Source organism: Strongylocentrotus purpuratus, unplaced genomic scaffold (genome assembly GCF_000002235.5).
Source record: "Strongylocentrotus purpuratus isolate Spur 01 unplaced genomic scaffold, Spur_5.0 spur5_scaffold_11, whole genome shotgun sequence".
NCBI classification, from domain to species: domain Eukaryota; kingdom Metazoa; phylum Echinodermata; class Echinoidea; order Camarodonta; family Strongylocentrotidae; genus Strongylocentrotus; species Strongylocentrotus purpuratus.
In genome coordinates, this window is record NW_022145596.1 from 24,401,501 (window position 1) to 24,422,850 (window position 21,350).

Here is a 21,350-nt window from a genome sequence, read left to right on the forward strand (position 1 = left end):
ATGCAAAATTAGGTTTAGGCAGTTGACTTCTGTTTATACCAGCAAGGATTATATTGTCCGTCTTAAGTTTGTTTCTGTGATTTTTGTGACCTACTTTAAAAATGAGTTACATGTTTGATGTATAATGATAACAAGAAAAACAAAAATTAAGATAATAGTAGTAATGATGATAACGATGATAATTATAATATCAATGATGATGATAAAAGTATAATAATAATTTCTTGTTAATGTGAAATCTCAAGAACCACTGAAGGTATGAACTTTAAACATGGTGATAGTATGTCATACCAGAGGTAGAGGATCTGATCAGATTTTGCAATTAATAGGTCAAAGGTCATAGAGGTCAATTTTTGATAATAAATGTTTTAGTCTTGTCATGCATTATGATAAGAAATACATTTTCAAACTTGGTGTGAGTATTTAACACCATAGGAAAACGATCTGATTAGATTTTGAGGTGAGTAGATAGAAGTGCAAAGTTCATAGAGGTCAAGATCTGAAATAACAGATTTTAGCCTGTTTACCAATATCTCAAGAACCACTGGAGGTATGAACAATGGTATATAATACCATAGGAAGAATATCTGATCAGATTTTAAGATAAGAAGATCAAGGGTCAAAGGTCATAGCAGTTGATATATTACATTGCAGATTTTTGTCTTGTTATCACAATATCTTTAATTACTACTGAAGGTTTAAGCTTCCAACCTGGTGAAAGTATGTCATACCAAAATTAAGGTAGATGATCTGATCAGAATTTGCGATAAGTGGATCAGAGGACAAAGGTCATAGCAGCCAATTTCTGAAAATAAAAGTTTTAGTCTCGTTATCGTGCAACAAACTTAGTGTGAGTGTGTATCACCATAGAAAGACAATCTGATTCTTGGGGTAAAAAAATGAAAGGTCAAAGGTCGTAACGGGTAAATTCCATGAACTATGGAGATAGATTTATCAGATTTTGAGTAAAAGAATATCAAATGTGAAATGTCAGCGAGTCGATTTGCATGAAATTTAAAGCTTTTTTATCCTTGTTATGACCAAATCAAAGGATATTTAAAGCTTTTTCAGCACTGAACTTAAAACCTGTAGTATGCATACCCGGAGGGGAACAAGTGCTCAGATTTTCATGCCAAAGGTCAAAGGTCATACAGATCAAGTGACACATGTAGCCTAAGCATCAGCTTTTTTCATTGTGATATTCAAAGACTGATTCAATCCAGGATCTTAACTGAATTTAGGCGAAGGCATTTTGAAGAAGTAGTTGCATTTGTCATTCAGAATGTATAATTTATTGATACCTATATTTTTTTTTGCTATAACTTCCATTTTTTTGGTGAAGATGATACCCTTAGAATCCTCCGCAGGGAAGCAGAGGCGTTAGGGCGCACAGACCTGCTTGTACCAGAGTCGACGCTGCATCCGTTGAACCGTCCTCAGCAAGCTGCTGTGAAGAAAGCCCTCCAAGATACATTCTCTGTCATTCAAGGCCCCCCTGGTAAGGATTTAATTGATCCATTATCTTCAATCTAACTGCCAAGCAAACATACTGCTTTCTGAATATCTAAACAAAAATATAGTCAGAATGTTAACGCTCTCACATTGTTTTTACACCCCAAGCAACTCCCTTCCCCTTTCCCAGATAAGTCACCGGACTGTAGATCGCAGGGTACAGGGTTCAAATCCAAGCCCAGTACAAACTTCATTTGGCCAGAGGTTAATGACTTTATCTGAATTTTAGAGCCACAGATTACAATTACTTTAAAAATATTTGCTACTTTAGTGTCTGTTAGAGGAGTAACAGCTCTCTGAGAACTCAAATTCAAAGCTTTGAAAATCAGAAGTTGTCCACCTACAAACAAGCTATGAACTTGATGACATCATATGGAGTATGCATATTCCCAATGACTTTGCATTAATTAATGACAGGTCATTGCCTCAGCAAAATAGGCGAGCTAATGAGGTCCACATGTTAATGCATCACTCTATTAATTTGCTTTTGTTCAATACTAAAAGGTAAAATATTTGCGCATTCCCTTATATTTGTATTCTATGTTCATTCAGCTTTTCATTCATTGGATAGGACCTTTTATCTATATTTGCCATGATTCACCTAGGTGTAAGTGGGTACCTGGTATGCTTAAATGCATTTAGTTATGTTGGTGGCTCAGCTATAAACAGCCAGGTTAATAATATATATGAGTTTTATTCAAGCCAAAAAAATGAAAAGGTTGAATTCCAACGGCATTTGAAAGATAATAATAGTTTAGAAAAAGTCTTCAAGTGGGAAAATAATGACTATTAGTTGTCGAATTGACTTAGGAGCTATAGAGCCAATAAGTAATAGTCTTGATTTTCAGACCATTGTACCGAATGGTCATACGTGTTATGCTGCGCAAAGATTTAATCAGTTTGATTTTGGCCATCACAAGAAGTGGGTTATTGATGGAAACAAATGCTCATGTACCCTTTACAGCTATTTTATGTATTTTATTACCAGAGAAGAAGAAAAAGCTAGTCAGTCACTTAATAGTGTCTGACAGTGAAGTCTAGCAAGTAAACAGATTTTCTTGCATAATTTGATTATTAGGACACTGCTAACGTTTAAATTTCACAGATACATGACATATTCATAATACCTGCAAAGTTCTACAGCATTTGAGGTTGGCTGCAAAAGGGACATAGTACCTTTAAACAAGAGAGCTTCCTTTTGCTTACCGGTAGAAGCTTTCATTTGACTCAACAATTTGTTATAACCGGTATGTGCATGAGTGTGCATTATAAACACCATTTTGCACTTTTTTTTCTTATATAAGTGAATTACACTGTGTTCATATCCATTTTCTACATGTATCCATTGTTTCCATTTTCCTAGCCATGCACACAAGATATGCAGGGCTATTTAATTGAGAGATCTTATTTTGTAGAATTTTGTAAAAAGGAGCTCTTAACCAGCGCAGCTGAATATATTTTGTATACAAGCTGTGCTATGTAAATGTATTATTATTACATGAAACTCACTAGAGATAGGTCAGGGCATGAAATTGACAATTGCTCTTAATTACTTTTCAACAAATGTTTAATGCGCAAATGAGATGGTGAATACCCTTAATTTCTTTTTGACAAAAATTGAAGGCAGATCATCACTCCATATCACAAACATTCACCTCCAAATTCTTGCAGTTATATTTCATTTTAAGCATGGGTCAGCTCAGCTCAGCGAAAGAAATATAACATTATTCTGGGAATTCCATATGTTGGTTCTTATATTTTGTTGTATTGAACTCAGAAGCATTCATAATGTGCATATATGTTGTCAATATAAACATTCCCTTTTCCCTCAAGGCACCGGAAAGACTGTAACAGGAGCTTACCTTGCATACTTCTTCACTCGTCTCAATACGCAAATACAAGCAGACAAAATGCGTCCACAGGTGCTGTACTGTGGACCTTCAAACAAATCGGTGGATGTTGTAGCAGGTTAGTTATTTTACATTTTTAGTACCAATTTTAGTCAAATAAAAGTGCAAATTCCTTTTTCCTGATGATGAACAATTAAATCAGGAATGTAGATGTATTTCTTTCCCAAACAATTTAATTCTGCTTTGCCAAACTAATTGAATCGTGCTTTCATCATCCCATGATAGAAGTAAAGTGTCCTTGATCTTCTTTAAAAATAACTTATCAGGCAGATTTCTGTTACATACACCAGAACTAAATCTTGTTGGTGTTCCACATGGTTCTGTATTGGTCCAATATTATTCACTTGCATAGTGACAGCTTACAAAATTCCGTCACAATTTGAGTTTTTTTTTTTCACCAATAGGAATTATTATTTCATTTATAAACCATAGCAATTAAAAACTGACAGTTGACTAATTATGACACTAGTTGTGGGTTGCCAATATCAGTGAGAGGGACATTAGGATCCTGCTACGTACAGCACACTCATTCAGAACATGCTCAACAGTCTGAATTTGACCACATGAACCCAAGTCAAGTCTTTGAGACCCCAGAGCTTCATGCTTGCTGCAAAGTAACCTGTGCCTGATCGTAGGCGGTTCAGCTGAACCCAGGGCTTCCTGGGAAGGTCGCTTCCAGGAGGGTGAGAGGACCAAGCTTAAAGTTGCTCAAGCTTGGGTATATAGACGGCAGCACACTTGAGCCAACAGGTATTACGCTCATGTGCGTACTAGTGTCCCTTTGTACGTACATCCGTACGGGAACGTAATAACTGTTGGCTCAGTCTTCCCCAAGTTGCCTACTTCACAAACGAATATACACCCAAGCTTGAGCATCTTTAATAATATGGTTTGAGCTTCTCAGGGATAGCTGGTTCTGAAGCACCAGCTACCTGAAGGTTCTCAACACTAATGAGTCTATTTGTTATTATATGTAAAACTGTCTCATTTATATACAAACACATGTATGGCCAAGAAGAAAGTTTCTTGGAAGATTTGTCCAGATTTGCTGAACTTCCACTTCATTAGAGTTCCAAATGTAAGTCTAAACTGCTCTGTAATCTTGTTTATTCTATCATTTCATAACCTTGCCCTAGCTTATCTCAAGAAGTTCCAAAACATCTCCATTGTGCGAGTCTACAGTGAGCAAATCGAGCGTAAGGAGTACCCCATCCCTGGCGTTCCAGGACTTATATCTAAGTGGTCCAGGAAAGAAGTCTCTATGTCAGAGGGGCTATCAGACATTGCGCTTCATCGCTTGATCAGGATGCGTGGGAAGCCGCATGCAGAACAGTTAGCTGCAGATGAGAGGAGATTTCGCACTGACCCAGATGGAATACAACTTAAGGACATCAAGCGCTACAAAAACACTATTTTTGAGGCCACGGTGAGTGTTTATTTTAAAGAAAGAGTAATTGCACAAAGTTGTGTAATAAATGGACATGGGTGTTCTAAATAGACACAAAAGATCAGAATTTAGGTTAAGTGTAATTTGTGTCATTTATCTAATATACATTTTTCTTTCTTAGAAAATTTGCTGCTATGTAATGAATAATCTTAAAGGATGCCATGCAATCAACAAAAATTATTTACTCTGTATGTTAGTGGTTCCTTGTCATTATACTACACATACATGTATATTCAAATTGTTAGCTTCAAATATAACTTCTTTAAAGGGATATTGCAAATTTCGATTTACTCCAAATAGATATGAAATAGACCTGTGAATAGAATAGAATCAGGCTCTTTAACCATAAGCCCATGGAATGCCTTGATTAAAAAACGATTATTGGTACCTTTTGAGATATATACTTTGTTTCCCTCACTGCAGAAAAAAGAACTGAAGAACCATCACATAGTCCTGTGTACCTGTAGTTCCGCTGGAGCGGGTCGCATCTCAAGATTCACCCGTATTATCCAGGTGATTGTTGATGAGGCTGGGATGTGCAGCGAGCCAGAAACTTTGATCCCTCTGGTTTCAGTCAAACCCAAACAAGTGGTACTGGTCGGAGATCATAAACAACTCAGGTAGAGTGATAAACCCTTGTTTACTTTTCAAGAAGGAGGGTAAAAGTACAAATTACTATTCATATGTTGATATGTAGCAAGAAAAATACATTTTTCCCCCACAATTTGTCAACAAATTACAAATCAAGAAATTCATTATTTGGGATTTTGGGCAACTCTGAGTGAACTTTGTGTACACCAATTTTTATTCAGGAATATTTAGAAATCTAATCACAAATCACTTTTATTCTTTTATGAGTCCTATTGTGTATTTAAACTTGCACACTCACTTTACAATAGTACATTTTAATGCAAAGAAGATAAAAACATGCAATATTTGTCAATAGAAGTTATTGAAGTTATATTTTGAATACAAATAGGATACAAATATGCTGTTTTGGGCAATACTGGTAGAAGTTAGTGAATTTCAGAACTTCAGGCTGAAATATACTGTTTGTACCTAATAAACGGAGGTCTGAATTTTGAGCCCAAATGTTTTTGATTGAAGAGATGTACATGTACATGCAACACACTTTTGAAATATCAATATACTGAATTTACGATAGTTTAATTTTATTTTTATCAACAGTATTATTTGATTCTGATGCATTGAATGTAGTAGCTAGGATACTAGCATGGAACCGTAAACATAAAAGGAAAAAAAATACTTTGATAGATCTCATACTTTAATGTAAGTCCCTTTTAATATGTTAATGTGTGAGAGAAATTGGAAGGCTCTGTTTTGGATTTTGTCATCAGTTTTCGTTCTCCAATAAAGATATAAATGTTTGTGTTGATGGACAATGAAAATGCAGTTGAGCTAATTTATTCTCAGTCAACTGTATTGCCATAATACGTCTTTGATACTGACAGGTCAATAATCACAGAGCCCAATGCTAGGCAGCTTGGAATGGATATCTCACTGCTAGAAAAATACAAGGACAAAGCCGAGATGCTTACCATCCAGTACAGAATGGTGAGTGTGAAATAGAAAAAACAACACCATGTGCTAATAGTGGTGGTGATGATGATAATGATGATGGTGATGATGATGAGCACTGCTGCTGCTGATGCTGATGATGAGTATAATAATGATGAAAATGATGAAGGGGATGATGATAATGTTGATGATTGTGATGATGATGATGATGATGATGATAATTATGATGATGGTGATGACGATGAGCACTGCTGCTGCTGTTGCTGATGATGAGTATAATAATGATGGAAATGATGAAGGGGATGATGATAATGTTGATGATTGTGATGATGATGATGATGATGATGATGATGATGGTGGTTATGGGGGTGATGATGATGATGATGATGGTTATGGGGGTGATGATGATGATGGTGGTGATGATGAAAATAATGAAGGGGATGATGATAATGTTGATGATTGTGATGATGATGATAATGATGATGATATTATTGATGATAGTGATGATGATGATAATGATGATGGTGGTGATGATCATGATGATGATGGTGGTGGTGGTGATGATATTGATGATTATGGTTTGTGATGATGGTGATGATGATGACGATAATGTTGATGGTAGTGATGATCATGATGATGATGGTGGTGATGATAAGGATGATTATGGTTGTGATGGCGATGATGATGATATTGATGATGGTGATGATGATATTGATGATGATATTGATGATGATATTGATGATGATGATGATGATGATATTGATGATAATGATAATGATGGTGAAGATGATGATGCTGATGGTGGTGATGATAATGATATTGATGATGGTGATGATAATAATGATGATGATGATGATGATGGTGATGATAATGATGACGGTGATGATTTTTGCAGTACCGTAAATTTATGTTAAGAATGCAGGAAGGTCAGACTATAACTAATGTTGCTTGCTAGTGCCTATTCTATATTAAAAGTGCTTGGAGATGATATTCCATATTACACGCTGTATAAATCAAGATTAATTAGTAGTATATATATATATTATTTAATTGTGTTTGGAGATCCTAGTTTGAGGAAACCCAGTGTTAAAGTTATGTTCATATATAATAGATAAGTCTCCCTTCCCACTGTTTGAAAAGCAATATACTGCAAATATTTCAAAGAACATGTCTCCATTCATTGATATACACTGACGTATATGGAGATATTTGTGACTTCCCTTCTTGGCACTTTATCTTGAAGTTCTTAATTGTTTATTCTTTCCTCCTCTTGTACAGCACAAGCGGATATGTGAATTCCCATCCTTGACGTTCTATGATGATAGACTGAGGACGGCAGAATCTGTATTGCAGCGTGGCCCTGACCCCATCCGCAGTTTCTGGCCCAACAATGGTGGGACGCCTAGAGTCTTCTGCCATGTGAGTGGGCAGGAGGAGACCCTCTCAGTGAAGTCGGAAGATGGCAGCGAGCAGTCAAAGAGTAACGGTGCTGAGATCAGACATGTGGTATGGACAAATTAACTTTAACTGTATGCTTTCACAAGGTGATGCTGGATGCATCATGGTTAAAGATAAAGACCAGTTATGCGATTGCATTGTGAAAGAAACGTTGTGGAATCCATCAGAAAAGGTTGATCATCTAGCATATAAGTATTATAGATATAATAATTTACCAAATATATCAATTAGTAGGCGGTTTCTCGGCAAAATTTGTATCATCATGTACTAGTCAAAACATATTCTTTCACGTGACTGGTAATAAGAGCTTCCATTTCATTTTTTGAGAGGGGGGCGTTTCCAAAACTGGTCTTTACCTTTAAGGTTGAGGCTCTAGCCATTCATACTGTAAGTGCATACATTATCTTTCAAACTTGGGTGAACTGACATTTGCTCCATCAACATTTCTGGTGTTTTTTGTTGTCAAAGTTATATAGGGTGAGGGCTGTCAATTTTTTTTCTAGAGGAAGGGGGGGGGGGGGGGGTAGGGTTATTTATAGTATTTGGTCCAGATTTAAAGTAAAAAATTCAGTTAGTATTGGAAAATGACAGCGCAGCAAGTGTTGCTGGAGCTGCATATTAATCTTAGACTAAGTGATCTGTATTTCCAATACTATTTTGCCAAAGCAAGTTACCTTCTATGGGCATGCATTTCCATGGAAAATGTTAATTCCCTCAAATCAAAAACCTGTTCTTGTATTTGTAAGCCTGACCAAGGTACACGTACATGTAGTAGGACTTTTCATGGATGGTCATCATCATGTACAAATGAAGATGATATGAAATATGTACATGCATTAATACCCTTATCTCACCTGGACATGTTTTTTGTGTGCCATAGGGTTTTGCTCATGAGTGAAATTGTTTGTTTATATCGTCTCTTCCCCCCCCCCTGCTCCCCTAATCTGAAACCCCCACAGATGAGAATCGTCCGAGAGATGATCAGCAGAAGGGTGTCACCAGAGAAGATCATCGTCCTGTCTCAGTATCGCCTCCAGTGTGCACAGATTGAAGAAAGGCTTCGAAGTGACAGAAATCCATCTCTCCAACAGATCAAAGTTAGCACTGTGGTCAAAAGTCAAGGTACAGTTTAATAATAATAATACTAACAAAACTTTTTTTTAATATTTAGTACTGTCTCTAAGTGCTTTATTTTGTTTCAATAATTGTGTATCCTTATGTATCATGTTGTGACTTTTTGGTAACCTGTTCCGTCTTCAGAATGTGTTCATGATAAGTCAATCTATTCATGCTTATACATATACAGTAACTTGGGGATGTAGGGTACCAGTAGTTTTTTGTTTTTTCTCAGAATGTTTCCTGCAGACTATCAGTCAGGAAACACACCTCCTAGGACAATCTATCCCAGGACAAATACCTCCTAAGATAATCTGGCCCAGGACAAATACATCCTAGGACAATCTATCCCAGGATAAATACCTCCCAGGACAATCTATCCCAGGACAAATACATCCTAGGACAATCTATCCCAGGACAAATACCTCCTAGGACAATCTATCCCAGGACAAATACCTCCTAGGACAATCTATCCCAGGACAAATACCTCCTAGGACAATCTATCCCAGGACAAATACCTCCTAGGATAATATATCCCAGGATAAATTTGATTTGATTTATTTATTTCTGTTTGATTCTTTTTCTTTTGCATTTTTACAAATATATAACAAACAAATGTTGCAAATTTACACATGACAAAAGAATATAATTATGTAGAATAAAGTAAGGCTGGGTGTAACTAATCGATCCTAGGACAATCTATCCCAGGATAAATACCTCCTAGAACAATCTATCCCAGGACAAATACATCCTAGGACAATCTATTCCAGGACAAATACCTCCTAGGACAATATATCCCAGGACAAATACCTCCTAGGACAATCTATCCAAGGACAAATACCTCCTAGGACAATCTATCCCAGGACAAATACCTCCTAGGATAATATATCCCAGGATAAATACCTCCTAGGACAATCTATCCCAGGACAAAGACCCCCTAGGACAATCTATACCAAGACAAATACCTCCTAGGACAATCTATCCCAGGACAAATACCTCCTAAGATAATCTGGCCCAGGACAAATACATCCTAGGACAATCTATCCCAGGATAAATACCTCCCAGGACAATCTATCCCAGGACAAATACATCCTAGGACAATCTATCCCAGGACAAATACCTCCTAGGACAATCTATCCCAGGACAAATACCTCCTAGGACAATCTATCCCAGGACAAATACCTCCTAGGACAATCTATCCCAGGACAAATACCTCCTAGGATAATATATCCCAGGATAAATTTGATTTGATTTATTTATTTCTGTTTGATTTTCTTTTTCTTTTGCATTTTTACAAATATATAACAAACAAATGTTGCAAATTTACACATGACAAAAGAATATAATTATGTAGAATAAAGTAAGGCTGGGTGTAACTAATCGATCCTAGGACAATCTATCCCAGGATAAATACCTCCTAGAACAATCTATTTCAGGACAAATACATCCTAGGACAATCTATTCCAGGACAAATACCTCCTAGGACAATATATCCCAGGACAAATACCTCCTAGGACAATCTATCCAAGGACAAATACCTCCTAGGACAATCTATCCCAGGACAAATACCTCCTAGGATAATATATCCAGGATAAATACCTCCTAGGACAATCTATCCCAGGACAAAGACCCCTAGGACAATCTATACCAAGACAAATACCTCCTAGGACAATCTATCCCAGGACAAATACCTCCTAGGATAATCTATCCCAGGACAAATACCCCTAGGACAATCTATACCAGGACAAATACCTCCTAAGACAATCTATTCCAGGACAAATACCTCCTAGGATAATCTATCCCAGGACAAATACCCCCTAGGACAACCTCTCCGAGGACAAAACCTTCTAGGACAAGCTCATACACAAATGCTACCCACTTGTGTCCATCAACCTCTGGAATGGACCCTAATAGCGTATCGCACATTTTCTGAAATGACCCTTTTAAGAAAAAATTGAAACCTTTGAACCTGAAAAGGTACACTTTTTTGGTTTTTGTGCGATCAGTGCTTGAGAAACCCCTTTTTTAAGGAAAATGTAGATGACTCTGAACTTGTGAATCTGTTAAGGTACCGGTTTTTGGTTTTTGTGCGATCAGTGCTTGAAAAACACCTTTTTAAGGAAAAACGTTGACGCCGCCGTTTAGCTGAAAAGACACCTTTTCAATGCTTATTCTACCCTCTAGGATAGTTGTCCGGTAAGTAGTTGTCCTAGAGTATCGTTGTCGTAGGGGGTTAGTTGTCCTAGGGGTAGTTGTCCCGGTGATAGGCATCCTAGAGGGTGGTTGCTCTAGGGGGTAGTTGTCCTAGGGGGTAGTTGACTGGGGGTGGTTAAATGGGCAGGGGGGGGATGTCCAGGGGGGTAGGTGTCCTAGAACCAGAACATGTCCTGCTCTTTTTTTTTTTAAGAAATCAAAATAGCTAATTGCTCTGTTTTAAAGTGATTGGACTAAAACACTACAAGACAAGACTTCAAAAAAAAATCCAAATCCAAAAGACATATAGGTCTACAAAATACTGCAAAAATACCACATTGTTTTGTACTTCAAAATGTTGAAATTACAGAAAAAAAAAATTGTATACTCTTTCAGGAAATACTGGAACTTAACTCTTATCCTGCCATAATTAATACAGCCCAGGGCTAATCCCCATTGTGCCAAGTTTATTTTTGGATACTATGATGCACACAATGGTACGATCAATAGCGTGTGTGAAGCGCTCAGCACAGTACAATGAGCATGAACAATTTGCGAATGCGAGCAAGCATGCATGAAGCAGCGAAGTGGTGACTCGCTCGAGTGAATTAAGCAGCAATCGATAGTGCGCTTGTGTGTACAAAGCACTATAAAGGTAGCGTGCATGCAGCCTTATGCGACCAAATACACCTTTATTGTGCTGGAAACAACACTCTGCTACTTTTTGTTGGTTTTATGGTGTGCGATCACATTTGGAATAAGTGTTTTTTAAGGGCAGACTTAATTTATCTATTGTATTGATGATTCTAAGATAGTTGTGGAGGCTATTCCATAAAACTGGGCAGCATGGGTAAATGAACGTTCTCCACTTGTATTTGTCAGAATAAGAGAAACATTAGATAACTTCTTTTGACATGGTTGAAGAGCTCTTGTTGGTCTGTATGCACTGAGTAATTCATTTAAATACCAGGGAGCTAGTCCATTAAACATTCATACAGAAATAAAAGTATATATGATGTAAGACTAGATTGGTAACCAATGTATATACATGAGAATAATTGACCATAACCAACCATACATTTGTTGTGTCAGAAATATCAAATTACCCTTGAAAGCTACCGAAGGCTTTTCACTTACTAGTGAAAGGGAAGTGAGGATGAAAAAAAAGGTAGCTGCATGCAAGAACTCCTATGTGTACTCACTTATCTGTGTGCTATAAGATTCAGAAATGTAAAGCACAGGCAGTGAGCATTATGTTAACGAGCCTTGGGGGGGGGGGGGGGTAATTCTGGGTAAATTGTTCAGGGGCTGATAGCTATAAGTAGAGGGGGTGGTTGTTAGAGAATAGGTATGTGTATATAGTTATGTTGACAATAAAAGTTTGTTTTCAAACTCATTTGTTTACAGGGAGTGAGTGGGACTATGTTGTCCTCTCAACCGTGCGCTCCAAACCTCGGATTGAGATTGAAGAAAAGCCAAGCAAAGCCTGGCAGAGGAAACATCTTGGATTCATCAACGACGAGAACCAGATGAATGTTGCCTTGACAAGGGCCAAGCAAGGGCTTATCATCGTCGGTAAGCTTTGAAATATTTCATGGAGTGGTTGACAGTAGCCATTAAGGTAGCCTTTTGAGACCCACCATTATTCAGAGAGTGCAAGTTTAAAAAAAATTATTTATTTTTAAACAGAATACATGTTTAACTAAAGATCGGGTCGATCATTCTGTATGTTCTTGCAGAATCGTTTAACCTCTTGAACAGTCTTGGTCTCTTCTCAAGTGTTTTGATACAAAAGTATTTTTTAAACAATGCTACTTAAATGGAAAACACAATGTATGATACACTGATAGACTATATAGGTAAGTATGGTTCAGTTTAAGAATCCTTTTTTAAATGAGCATCTAGAAAATCTTAAGTTTTGGATGAAAAAATATACTTAGAAGGTCACTTAAAACACTGAGGAGTACAGGTGCGTCTTTGAAATTATGTCTCAGCAACATGTATGTCTCCAAAAATATGGCTGGCATGGATAAAAAGATTAACACTGCTTGTGGATTTGTCGAAATTGCAGCCTTGGTTGAATTAAGTTAAAGATTCCAGAGCTACGGAAAACACCACAAATTAAAACAAATGTTAACATGCACGTGTATTGAAATACACTATAGCTTCATGACTCTCTTTTAGGTACGTCAAACTAACATTGATTGTATTGGGGGTTATATTTTCTAGTTTTTATTCTTCTTCTATTGTTTTCTAGAGTAGTCCTAATTGTACCCAACGCTTGTGTACTGTAGAAAAAGTATTATTTTGGTATTTCTTACACTAATTGACCTCTTGTAAACGAACATTTCTTTCTTTGTTCAAATCAGGTAACCAGTACCTACTGCGATGTCACAATAAATGGAGGGAAATGCTAAAGATGTATGAAGAGACTCACTGCCTTGTTGGAGCTCAGGACTTCCTTGCTTGACATCGCTGAAATAAGCCTGTCTATCAAATTGAACTAACTGTATCTGAATGTATGGAGAAATAAAACAATAGTCTATTGATCACTTGGGGGGAAAGAAAGGAAGATATCCCAATCGGTATTTTTATGCTTAGCCTGTGAAGCATGTGATGGTGTAAATGTAAGACTGTATATTTGATATATAAATGCATTCTTTATTATCCCCTCGCCGACGAAGTCGGAGGAGATATAGTAACCATGTCGTCCGTCCTTCCTTACGTACATGTACGTGCGTGCGTCCATCCGTGCGTCTGTTCGTAACAATTTGGTTTCTGATCGATAACTTCAGTAATGAAATTTGATATAAAGGTACATGGTATCAAAAAACAGCCTAAGTTCGATTTTGGAGTATATAGGTCAAAGGTCGTAGTTCATTAAATATGCGAATCTGGTTTCCATTTGATAACTTGAGTTGACAAATTGACAAATTTTGATAAAATTTAATATGAAGGTACATGTTATAAAAATACATGTGCAGCCTAAGTTTGATTTCTGAGTATGTAGGTAAAAGGTGAAACGTTATAGCTCATTAAATATGCAAAAACACCTAATTATATATGTGGAAATGTGGTTAACTTCCTTGCCTAGTAATATAATAGTATAGTCCAATAGAGGTTACTTGTTCTGACGTACATGTATATAGGCCATTTGTACCCTGCGAGGGGATGCTACGCTTTGCGTTTAATTGTTTCCTTTTCTCTCCAGATTACATTTGGTTGAGTCTTTCACGAAGGGATCGACAGGAGACTTAGGTTTTCACGATGCCACTCCTGACACCACATTATGAGTCTAGTTAGAGAATCTGGTTTCATGTGTGTATCCTGCAAGATACAATGCCTGGCATATTTTCGTGCACGGCATCTATATACGAGCTGAGCATGTGACTCGATCACTGGGTGCAATCATTAGTAGGTCCATGGTGCAATATAGCATGAATGCTAGTCTGTAATTGCAGACCTTTTTATCAAAATGGACACGCAAAGAAGCATTATTTCTTATTCTACAGTAAGTTATTAGTGGCAAAATTCCCAAAATACAAAGGTTACATTAAATGTGTTGAATGTTATTGATTATACTATGGGAAGGGTGAGTGCTATGAAATTCAGGTGAAATAAAAACATGGAATTAAATGCTGGATTAGTAAATATAGAGCTTACTGTTGCATCAGTATGTGTTGATTTATGTAAAACCATTTTAAACATAATGGGAACATAATAATGTTCAGACAATAGAATGTTGTTACCAAATGTATTGTTAATTACATGTACGTAAATATTGTAAGTATAAGAAACATTGTAAATAATACTCTCTCATAGTTTTACCTGTTATTTTGGTGTGTATACTGATGCTTAGACTATGATATTACTGTGTCCATGGTTTTTCCCACGTTGATACAGTCTATTTAATGTGTAGATCGATGTTATCTTAAAGTCTTCTGTCAATTCAATGTTTTCTAGCATCTTTTATTAATTATATGTCATGGAAATTAATGGTACATTTTATAGCCCTTATACATACATGTAACTATTTTTCTATTATAGGCCACATTTTTTTCACATACACTTGTTAAAGTATGATATGTATTTATATATTTTTGTATGTATGTATGTATGTATACATATATTATATACATGTATATACATATTCTTTAAACCAAATGAAATAAGTTTTAGTCAGGCTTAAAATATGAACCATGCAGCTGCTATGATGATGGACATCTGTCAATCAGTGTAAAGGAAATAGTTTTCTGTTTGTGGATGCTCTTTTACGATTTGGTGTGATAAAAGTGTGATGTTCTGAGAGTTATGTTAAAGTATTTTTTGGGTTATACATGTTGTACTAGAGCTCTTCTTGAGCTTACCAGAGCCTTATTGTAAGCCTCCAGAGCTAAATTGCTCACCCATTTGTGTGTGTTTTGCCTTTCTGTCCACAAATAGTCACTATCAAATACTATCTGAATATTTTTTTAAGAGACTAGCTGAGAAAACCGTCCCTCACCCTAAGGAAAGAAACAGAGATAGGGGATGTTTCATATAATAATAATAATATATTCATTTGTAAAGTGCAATAACTATGTGGAAATATTCTACGTGGCTGCAAGACCTCATTAATGCTGTGCTATACGTATCACATAAACAAGCAAGTTTTTAGTCTTAATTACAATTTTTCTAGTGATGGAGCTTTCCTTATTTCTATTGGTAATCTATTCCATAATCTAGGGGCAGCACAATGATAATGATAATAATAGAGGAGTCTTATAGCGTTCATGTCTGGCACATTGCCGCTCCTAGCTGGCTCTCCATTATCATTGCTTTGGCTTTGCTCAATTACTGCCGTTACGGCGCTCAAGCATTTCAAGGAACTAATTCCTGCCAGGTGCCCAGTTACCTCACCTGCGTTGAGTATGGCAATTGTAGATGAATGTCTTAATTGCCAAAGTACATTGGTGCTGTGACAGGGATTTGAACCCTTTACCTTGTGGTTCACAGTCGGGAGACGCATCCAATGGACCACAACACCTCTACATGTTAGAAATCTAAATGTTTGTTGTACAAAGAATAGAAGCATATATAATGTATACATGTTAGATATTATTGCACAAGCTGCTCAGTTAATGTTAGCTTCACTGATTCATGACCGTAAACATGTTTACGGTCATGAATCAGTGAAAATATTTCTAATTACAATTTGCACTTGTACCCTCTATAGTGAATGTATCATGATAAAGATGATGTTTGTATGGCACTTTCACTCAATGCCTCTGTTTTTGAGGATTTTATACATAAATCTAATTATCAATACCCAATCATTGGATTCAAGTGCAAGAATGATTGGAATATATATATTGCATATCCCATTGGGAATTAGACTCGGGTTGGATTCGTGATGGAGAGTTTTTGCAGTATTTGTAGTTTTTGCAGGTACAACGAAAGATCGACGCAAATTGTATACATGTATATATATAAATTCTGAAATTAAATGAGAGTATAAAAGTTGTGTAGCTTAAATCAAAGTTCCACATTGCTGTCCTCCCTTTCCGAGTTTGTTTGCAAAGGTTGCAAAATGTCTCCCCTTGGAATTGAACCCGAGTCTATATACATGTATATGAGAAAGTGATATATTTTTCTACTTGAAGATGTTCACTCCTTTGATGACAAATGAAAGAAATCGGTGTGAGTTTATATTCTTGTTAGTTTTTGGCAATTAATGCCTAAATCATAGATATTTGGTCATTTTATCATTGATTATATTATGAAAGTACAGTTGTATATCTTATTTGATCAAAATATATATGAATCTATAATTTTTTAATTCAAATGTATTTTTGTAAATTTTGAGACGATTGTGATATTGTGATACATTAAACTCTTTAAAAAATAAAGGCTTATCATCAATTTTGCTCAGTATATTTGCAAAAATATTTGTTATGATGAAAACTAAAAAAAAACGTTTCAGGGTATTTTGTTCTTTTCCCCATATTGGGGGGGGGGGGGGGGGGTGAACTGGGACACTTTATCCCACCTGCAATTTTGAGTACATTTGGTTTGTCAGGGTAAGTTAATAATATGAATTTCAACAAGTCATAAATGGCTTACTTGGAAATCATTTTAGCCACACTTCATTAAGACGATAATTGACGTTATATATTAATATACTGTGAAATTCAAAGATGTAAGATGGTAATATGTAACGTAGGCCAACCTTGTATCTGATTCCCCCCTTTTAGCTACTCCTTGAATAATAATAATATGTTCTAAATTTTCGATTTCTTTTTCAAGAAATTCTCTTTTCTCTTCGGATCAATGGCTCATCTCTTAGAAAAGGCTTACCTAAATCTCTTTTTTTTTCTTTTCGTAAAGTACAAGAGCATCTCTCCTATCTTTAATTTCTAAATTCTATTTCTCCTTTAAAGGTAAAGACCAGTATTGGAAACGCCCCACTAAATTTCAAAAAATGAAATGGCAGCTCTTTATTACCAATCGTGTGAAAGAATATGTTTTGACTAATACATGATGATAAAAAATTTGCCGGGAAACCGCCTACTTATTGATATATTTGGTAAATTAGTCTATTGGACTGTGAGAGATAAACGCAGGTGTCGCGCACTTTTTTTTTTTTTTTGGAGTAAAAAAAAATCGCAACGACTCAGCCAGCCGAAAAGTCGCTCAGTGGGGGGGGGGGGGGGGGGGGGGGGGGGGGGGGGGGGGGGGGGGGGTAAGCGGGGGGGGGGGGGGGTTTTTTTGGAGTCCAAAAAAATTGCAACGACTCAGCCAGCCGAAAAAAGTCGCTCAGTGGGGGGGGTGGGGGGGGTGGGGGTAAGTGGACCCTTTTTTTTGGTCTCGAAATTTGAAAAATTGACATTTTTCTTCGTTGGGGGGGGGGGGGGGTAAGGTCACCTTTTTTAGGTTAGCCGTGGGCATATTTTTTTTTTTTTTTTTTTTTTTTTTTTTTTTTTTTTTAATTAAAGGGGGGGGGGGGGGGGGTAAGCGGACACTTTTTTTTCTTTTTTTTTTGGTCTCGAAATTTGAAAATTTGACATTTTTTCTTCGTTGGGGGGGGGGGTAAGGTCACCTTTTTTAGGTTAGCCGTGGGCATATTTTTTTTTTATTTTTTTTATTATAAAAAAAAAAAAAAAAAAAAAAATCCAAAGGGGGGGGTTTGAACCCCCAAACCCCCCCCTGCGTACGCCCCTGGTACACACCAATACTTGTATGCTAGATGATCAACCTTTTCTGATCGATTCCACAACGTTTGTTTCACAATGAAATCGCAGACCATAACTGGTCTTTATCTTTAATCGGATTATCCATCTTTTGCCTGTTTAACATATTCTCCGGCATAAAGACTGTTTTCAAATTTCTATATTAAGAGCATTCTACTTTCTATTTTAATATTGCCGAGTGGTGGGTGCTAAAGAAAATAATAGGGACTTTTAGATTTGCGTGGAAGGCACGGGGAGGGGGGGGGGCACGGGGGGGGGGGGCACGTTGCCCCCCAAAATTTCCAAGATCGGTTGAACTTTTTTGACCTCGATCGATTACATGTATGTGCCCCCCCCCAAAAAAAAAAAAAAAAAACAAAACAAACAAACAAAAAAAACATCAAACTCTAGCTACGTGCCTGCTCTTCATCCCTCATCGGAAAATGTGTGTTACATATAATAAAACAAATTACCGGTTCTCCGGTAAATTTCAAATATTTCGAATAGCACCTAAGGCCATTCCATTGTAGCTGCGACCATGAAAATCTCAGAATATGCAGTCCTGATATATAATTCCCAAACAGGAATAGGAAATTGGTTCGATTGTCAAACAACATTGTTTTTAAAACTAAAAGTAATGTCAGTCTTGAGAAGGCGTTATACAACATAAAGAGTTAACAATTTCATCACTTTAATAGACTCGATTTCAACCACGACAACGATCATTGAATATTGTTAAAATCGCATAAAGTTCATTTAAACCAAATTCATGACCCAATACCAAACTATTGCTGACGCCAATGAGTCCGCGACCCCCTCCCCTCTTATCAGAAGGACCTTGCCAGGCTGTGGTCTACGGCTCGGTTCACCGCTCAGATTGGGAATAACTTATTTAGCTCCTTCGAGAAGTTCACTAAAATGTATTATCTCTTAAAAAATTATATGGCAAAGGGTTTACAGTATAAGAAAACCTTGAGGATACCCATTAAATATATATATTGAACATGTATATGAAGAATTACATCTAGAGAATTGATATAATGACATGATCGAATAACGATCAGTTGTATACATCATTGGATGCATCCTTCATTCCTAAAAGAAAAGGCTTTGGACCATACATGAATTTAAATAGAGATCCATTCCAGTTTAACTGTTACGTTATAGAAGTAATTGGATTTTTGAATAAATTTGAGACCTTTTGTAAAAACACCATAGAATCCATTTGATTTTTTGTATGATTGTATTCTTATCATCCATGCTACGATTTTCTTATTTCTCTAAGCAAGCTTGAAGTAACATATTTGAACACATGGATAGATTTGTGGATTCATTTATCATTTCCTTCAAAAAGAATAGTCCCATCGTTATATAAACAATGCTTTTTAAAATAGTTTAGAGGACTGCTGATGGACCAATTTCTTTTCTTGCAAATGTTTAGTCTAACTGGCAAGGAAAGGGGAAAAAATAGTCTCACAAGAAAGTATCTCCAAGGCAATTACATTTCTCTTTAATATACTGTAATGTACGTTTCTCGTCGATAAAAGCAAATGCGAGGGTGTCCACAGCGAAACTACAAAACAGTTTAAATGAAATTAACATACACATGCGTGTATTGTGGAATAAATTTCAGAATTTGGTATTATTATCTATAGTTCATTCAATTTTCATCAATGCATTTCCTCAATATTTCTATTTTACCTCAGAGCATATGCTTGCAGTTATAGATATTCCTTGTCAGTTCCATCATGTTATGCCAATGAGCTTATATGCATGATGTCCTTTTTGCGATGTACTCCCAAAATGTTAACAATATTGTTTTAGAAATTTACAGATAACAAGTGAATTATTCGTCCTTTTAAATCATATTTGGGGGTGTTTTTCGTAACTCAAGAATGAAAGGTTGACTAGGTGAATTAGGGCCTTTTTAATACATGTACTTTAAGATGTGATACTTCACATTCTCAAGAAATAGAAGTCGCGACAAGTCATTTTTTTTCTGTAAGGTAGCTATCCTAGAATGCCGACTAGACCCTAGTTTCACTCCGGTATTTGTATTTAAACACGAGGTGGCGCCCTCGTTAATTTTTATGGATACTTTACATTTGAATACATGTCATGTAGCACTCTCAGAAAATCACCACCGATACCTTGTTTCAGACGCGTACGCAGGGTGGGGGGGGGGGGGTGGAGGTTGAACCCCCCTTTGGTATTTTTATGTGTGTAAACCCCCCCCCCCCTTATGCCATGGCTGACCTAAAAAAAAGTGTCCTCTTACCCCCCCCTCCCCCCCCCCCCCCCCCCCCCCCCCCCCCCCCCCCCCCCCCCCCCCCCCCCCCCCCCCCCCCCCCCCCGCTTATTCAGCGGCTGGCTAAGTCGTTGCGATTTTTTTTGGGACCACACAAAAAGTGACATAACCCCCCTTCCCCAGAACGAAGAAAAATGTCAAATTTTCAAATTTCGAGACAAAAAAAAAAATTAAAAAATGTCCTCTTACCCCCCCCCCCCCCCCCCCGGCCCCCCCCCCCCCCCCCCCCCCCCCCCCCCACTCCCCATCCCTCCAAAAATTGAAAAAGGCTTTCCTTAAATCTATAAACCTATATATATAAGCTTTTCTATACGTTCTTTGCAAGCCTCTTACATATTACGCAAACGTTCTGTAGCCCGCTCTGAATGCAATTTGATGGGATTTATGAAGTTCATTGTCTTCAAGGAACGGTACTGATGCTATGGTCACAAATCCCAAAAGTAGCCTGCTCGGCGGCCGAGCGGCGAGTTTTTAACCAATTCTGCTCGGTCACCGAGCGGCGGCCGACCAGGCACCGCTCGGGCTCTACAACCTGCTCGACTTCTACAAAAAACGCTGGGCGATGCCTAAAGCTATGGTCACAAATCTGAGCAGCGACCGACCGATCAGTAGCCTGCTCGGTCGCTGCTGGAAATTAGGCATCGCCCAGCAATTAGGTC

The 21,350-nt window shown here is 37.2% G+C and overlaps 1 protein-coding gene across 1 annotated transcript in view; it reads left to right on the top strand.

The window, feature by feature from the left end:
* The window catches only part of LOC579093, a 54,230-nt gene extending 40,030 nt beyond the window's left edge, over nucleotides 1-14,200 (top strand). Inside the window, exons 26-34 of the mRNA XM_030980938.1 lie at nucleotides 1,343-1,498; nucleotides 3,346-3,480; nucleotides 4,559-4,848; nucleotides 5,293-5,489; nucleotides 6,342-6,444; nucleotides 7,687-7,914; nucleotides 8,826-8,988; nucleotides 12,583-12,750; nucleotides 13,545-14,200. Coding sequence (XP_030836798.1) covers nucleotides 1,343-1,498; nucleotides 3,346-3,480; nucleotides 4,559-4,848; nucleotides 5,293-5,489; nucleotides 6,342-6,444; nucleotides 7,687-7,914; nucleotides 8,826-8,988; nucleotides 12,583-12,750; nucleotides 13,545-13,645 — 1,541 coding nt within the window. The 3' untranslated portion in view covers nucleotides 13,646-14,200. The remainder of the gene's footprint in view (nucleotides 1-1,342; nucleotides 1,499-3,345; nucleotides 3,481-4,558; nucleotides 4,849-5,292; nucleotides 5,490-6,341; nucleotides 6,445-7,686; nucleotides 7,915-8,825; nucleotides 8,989-12,582; nucleotides 12,751-13,544) is intronic.
* Nucleotides 14,201-21,350: the final 7,150 nt, after the last annotated feature.